General features: G+C 39.2%; 1 protein-coding gene across 1 annotated transcript; it reads left to right on the top strand.

Annotated features, from left to right (window-relative positions):
• The first annotated feature begins 273 nt into the window (after window positions 1-273).
• LOC307033108 (uncharacterized protein) lies at window positions 274-5,290 on the top strand. Its single transcript, XM_079671392.1, has 4 exons — window positions 274-946; window positions 1,433-1,563; window positions 2,575-2,683; window positions 3,577-5,290. Exons 1-4 carry the CDS (start codon window positions 682-684, stop codon window positions 4,725-4,727), a joined length of 1,656 nt encoding a protein of 551 aa, XP_079527518.1. The 5' UTR covers window positions 274-681; the 3' UTR covers window positions 4,728-5,290.
• Window positions 5,291-5,698: the final 408 nt, after the last annotated feature.

The following is a 5,698-nucleotide window of genomic DNA, read 5'->3' as shown; positions in this document are numbered from 1 at the left end:
TCTGCTTTGTGTGACGCAGGACGACGCATCCGGGGGGACTGAAGATAACATCCGGTGCTAGGCTTTAATACCTACAATTGTGTTTGATATATATATACAGTAAAAAAATAAATAATCGGGTGCATGTTTCAGTAAAACATTATTAATGTTGCTCTGTTTGCCAAATCCAGACCAGGAAGTACCAGTCTAAAAGACTACCTTATTCGTAAACTATTACAATTGGCCCAACTCCCTATCCGTATATTTCTAATACCGGAAGTGCGGTTGTTTACGGAACAAAAGGAAGTGGTAAAGCTTAAAGGAATTTGCAACGTTAGATAAGGAATTGAATTAATTTTGCCAACTCGCACTGAACATAAACATTATTCATGTTATGTATTTATGTTATTGTTTGCTACATTTGCTTACTGCGTGTAGTTCAACATGTGTAACGTTACAGTGGAAACACCAGTGCAGCAAGCTAGTTAGCTAACGTTGGCAAAATGCTGTTTGTTTAGCATTACCTTAGGATTGTTAAAACGAAAGCACCCAAACGGGACTTGTGGACGGGTCGACATACGAGTACATCCTGTTTAACGTCATATAGACTGAAACCCGTGTTGAATACACTGGCGGAACCAGTTTAAATAGACCAGCGCTAGCTGACAGCTGCTACTGCACTACAGTCTTGAAGTTGGCACAATGGCCGAAACTATTGTAACGTTTCAGTCCCAACTTTCTGGTGTTATGGAAACGGTCTTCAAAGCAGCAATGTATGAGATCACCCGGCTGGTGGAGGACAGTTTTCTGGAAGAGGTTACACGGTGCAGGGAGCAAGTGGAGTCCCTGAAGAGGCGGCTGAAGTGGTCAGAGGGTCGGCGTAAAGAAAGAGAGGGAGAAAGGAGGGGAAGGTGTCTCGACTGCGGGAGAGTAGAGGTGTCCGGCGAGGAAACCCCCAAAGTCTTAGGTGAGTCTGTCTGGTGTTGATACTCATTTACTATGATCGATACTCAAATTGCTTTGGTGTATGGTGGTTCAAACATAAACACCATAGGGAAATAAGTTGTACTATTCCACTTCAAGTTTTGTGTTGCACTAAATGTTTGTTCCCTCTCATGGTTTCAGTCCCAAAGAGCCAACAAACAAGTTTAGCAACAAGCTGGTGAAAATACAGAAGCAGTTGGGAACTAAGGAGCCAGATTGCTAAGGCTAATGCTAATCTTGCTCTGAGTTAGCTGGATGTGTTATCCTTGTTTTGGCTATATAGCAGAACAAGGATGCAAATGATGCATCTCACATCTAATCAAACTCATTATAAATGTTGATTATAGCTATATCCACACCATTAGAGTGTTACTCATTGTTAGCCTTCCTAAATCTTACAAACACAAATGGGAATATTCATGACTCAACAATTTAAATAAAACATATTTTTACCTATCTTCTGCTACAGATAAAAGTCTCAAACAGGAAAGTGTGACGCAAGAAGAGATGAGTGGTCCCCAAGAGAGCGATGGAGAGACACAGGGTCGTGAAGCAGACGAGACAAGACCCGAGTCTCACGTAGCCCTGAAGGCAACACAGGTACAGGGCAGTTTGTCTCCCTTGTATAGCTTCAGTAAGTTAGGTTTAAAATGTTTCAGGGGTTAATGTATGTTCGTAACAGATTACTTTTTAGTATTTTGTTTAAATGTTCTGCAATAATTACTCTACTACTTTTATTTCTCAAAATATGGATACAGAATCAAACCATTCAGCTGTCTTTTTGTATTTTATTTCTTGCAAGAAAGTTAATTCAGTCATATAGAGAGCATACTACATCATCTTCTTTGTAGGGACATATCCCAAGCCTAGCAAAGACGTGAAAGCCAGTAAATAGAGATACAAATTAGCGCAAAAGTATAACACAGTAATATTATTAAAGTAAACGAGTGAATACAATACTTTTCTGTGACACTCCTTTCTACTGGCAGCGACTTCATTATGTTCTGTTTGTACCACTTAATTATCACAATGCTTCTACTTTACTTTTCTATTGTGAATGTGTACTTGGTGAATTTTTATTTGTATTCATTGTCATACTGTTTTACTCAGGTTTTTATCAATACTGTCTCTTTTCTGTAACAATGTCAATTTCCCCTCTGTGCGACGAAAAAGGAATTATGATTCTGATTAAATGTTTTAGTATTAAAGAGGATTTATTATGAGCCTGGGGTTTTCCCTTTCCTCTACTGTGTCATATAGGTTTACCATGTAAATGGTCTGCAAAGGCTAAAATCCCAAAGTTCCCCTCCAGAGGGAGTTTCTCTCCCACACACTCCCCCCTGCCTGAAACACCTCTATTAGACACCTTTGTTTTATGTTGTAAAATAATGACATCAGTATTTTACACTCACATCTCTTTTGGCTAGCGCTCCAACACATTGTACGCTAAAGACATCTCTAAGCGGTTTACCAATCACAACAGAGCCAGCCAACCAATCAGAGCAGACTCGGCTCTGGTTTCAGACAGAAGCACCTGTAGATTTAATATTGTTTATCTCCAGGCGAGTTAAGTTAAACCTTCTCATTAATGTCTTTCTGCTCCTCTTACAGTCTGCAGGTGTACAGGGTGAAAAGCTGAATAGGTTGTTCAAGGAGGAAGCCCTTCAGGTCACGCCAGAAGCGAATGTGTCTGAGGAGAGATGGGGAGGACATTTGGATGGTCAGAGTTTTCATATTCCAAAGAGAAATGTTACCCCTAAATACAAAATATACTTTTTTTTCTTGTACCTTTTTATCACTCAAACTTTTTTGGTTTGAGCTTCAGAGATTTAACCCAAAAATATATTTCCTAAACTAAATGTCATACACAGTAATGAATTATTTGAGATATTCCACAGACTTTGTAGTCAGCAGTTTCATCTAGGAACAATTTTTTTTAACCGTATAACTATAAAGGTTTTTTACACATGAAGGTTAAACCATTAATTGCATCCTCCTTGGCCAAGTGGCATCTAGTTCTATTTTATTTAAGAGAAGGAAGACCTTTATTGGGTTGTTATTCCATCTATATTATATGACATCCAAGTACATTTAGCTGACCTTTTTTTATCCAGAGCAACATGCAATGAGTGCATTAAACCATGAATAAACAAACTCAGAAAAACAAATATCATGCAGGTGCATTAGCTACTAATTAGCCAAAATCATGGTAAGTTCTACAGCATTACAGTAGCTTCTAATAAGCAAAGAGCTACCGATAGAGGAGAATTTTTTTTAATTAGTATTATTAATATAGTTTGATAAATAAAATAAGAACATGTATACAAGTGAAGCACATATTCCAGATTTTTGGGAGATCTGTCCCTGTATTTGCAATCACCTAACATAAGTATATAGTCATTTCTACAGTACTAGTTTATAGGAAAACTATACAAGATATGTATTATTATTATTTATCTTTATTGACTAGATAGATACTACTAGAAATATGTATTTGTGATGTTTGGGTGATATGTCCTTTAATTTGTTATGCATAACTATACAGCTATTTGTTGGAGTTTCTTCTTTGTAACAACATATCCCTAATTGTTGGAAATCCTCTCCTCCTATCAGAGGGACCAGGTCTGCCAGGGACCAGTAAGCGCTTCAGTGTCCAGAAAACCCCAAAGTGCCACATTAGCTGGGAAACTGGCTACGACCAGAGTCCAGAATCAGGCCAACACAGATGCCCAGGCGACCCATCTGAACCGGTTTTACTGAACAGGTATGGCATGGAAGATTATGGTGGCTTTGACAAGACCGGCTATGGAGACTCCAATATGATTGACATGGGTAACCTGGACGGGTTACAAGGGTCGCCATCGCAGTTGGATGAGGATTCGAGTTACATGGGGCACTACGAGGGGGATGTGGAAGCATCAAAAGGAGCGGAGCATCACGTTTACGAAACAGGTGCCGTGCGAAACAGAAGGGGCGCGGTCGGTTTAATTGCAGGGTCTCCCTCAAGGACAAACATTGATGTAGGTGGAGAGCTCAGCTGTTTATTGATTAATGAGGAGGGGTATCTACAAGACCAAAGCATTTTGTTCCCAGAACATGTTACTGGTGATCAAGTAGGCAGGTTGAATTTCAGGGGTCAGGGACTTCGCGCTGAACCTTCTTCAGAGGATATATATGCGCCGTCATACAGTGACACCTTAAACCTGGGAGAGAAGCTGCAGCATCAGGCAGGAGGGAGAGGGGGGAGGAGGCATGCTTGTAGCCTTTGCTCCATGACCTTCCATGATTCGTCCTTACTAAAGGCCCACAAACAAACGCACAAAGACCCCTCACAAGCGCCGCCATATTCCTGCACACAGTGCGGAAAGACCTTCTCGCAAGCTTGCAACCTCAAAGTCCACCAGAGGATTCACTCGGGGCAGGGGCTCCACCTCTGTAGCCACTGCGGGAAAGGTTTCCCGTCTTTCGCGGACCTAAAGACGCACAAGTGCAGCCAAACGGGGGACAAACCTTACAGCTGCACCGTGTGTGGGAACAAGTTCAGCCGCCTCTGGAATCTGAAACTGCACCGAAGGATTCACACACAGGAGAAACCACATCGGTGCACCATGTGCGATAAGAGCTTCACGCGGGCGGACATATTGAAGGTTCATCAGCGCACACACACGGGGGAACGGCCATACTGCTGCACTGTGTGCGGCCTCACCTTCAAACGCTTGGACCATCTGAAGTCACATCTACGGAAACATGCGACAGATCGTTAAATCAAGGGACGTTTGGAGACACTGTTAAAAATGACAATATTGTTTATTTTATAAGGACATTTAAAAATCATTGCTTTCATTTATGAGTCATGGATGTTTTTTTTCTTCTCTTCATTGTCAAATGCTTTGTTTTTCTATTCAAACTAATTTTGGTCGTGGTTAAAATATAAGACACTGATAAAATACCTCTTATGTGTACCCATTTATTGCTGGATATGTTGTTCCAGACAGAAAAAAACTACTTTCATTTTCATAATCATTGTTATTACATTACATAATTAAAATACAACCAAAGAATTATGTTATTTTTTCCACCCAAAAAATGTGCTTTTTATGTTTCACTCAATTAACTTACTTGAAAGTATTAATTGTTTTTTGGAAAAAACCATAGGACAATTACATTTTAGGTAATCATCCTGCTAATTCTAATCTATAAACCTATAATGCTGACTATGCAGATGAGGATTGTAGGAACAAAGACACATTAAGGTAGCATGATCACGATTTAAGAAGTAAGATAAATAGTTGTATGGTTCTTAAATAAATGATTTCTCTAAATTGAATTTAAGTGGTATATTTTTTTCAGTAGAGCTTGACCCTTTTGCTAGAAGAAAGATGGAAGGTGTTTAAGAGGAAGGAAAGCAATTTCACAGAAGTCAGAGGTTGGTCTAAATTTGTTTTTATTTGTGGCTCTTTTCTGAGAGAAACTATTTTATTATATACATCAAACCCCTTTTCCTGAAAGGGGAAAATAAAAGGAAAACATATTGTGTTTGGAAACATACTTAAATTCTAGTTGGTAATGTTGATTAACCAATTAACTTAAAAGTACTCATGGATGTTGAAAAATGTTAATCAGAACCACATGTGAGGGTGATGCCTCAAAGTGAAAGGAATTCTGAACCTCTATAGATTAAATCAAATATTTATCAAGTTTTGTCTGTTTTTTATATTAAAAATATTAAATTCAT

This window comes from Notothenia rossii (assembly GCF_949606895.1).
Source record: "Notothenia rossii genome assembly, chromosome: 1".
Taxonomy (NCBI): Eukaryota; Metazoa; Chordata; class Actinopteri; order Perciformes; family Nototheniidae; genus Notothenia; species Notothenia rossii.
This window is presented reverse-complemented; position numbering and strand designations above follow the sequence as displayed.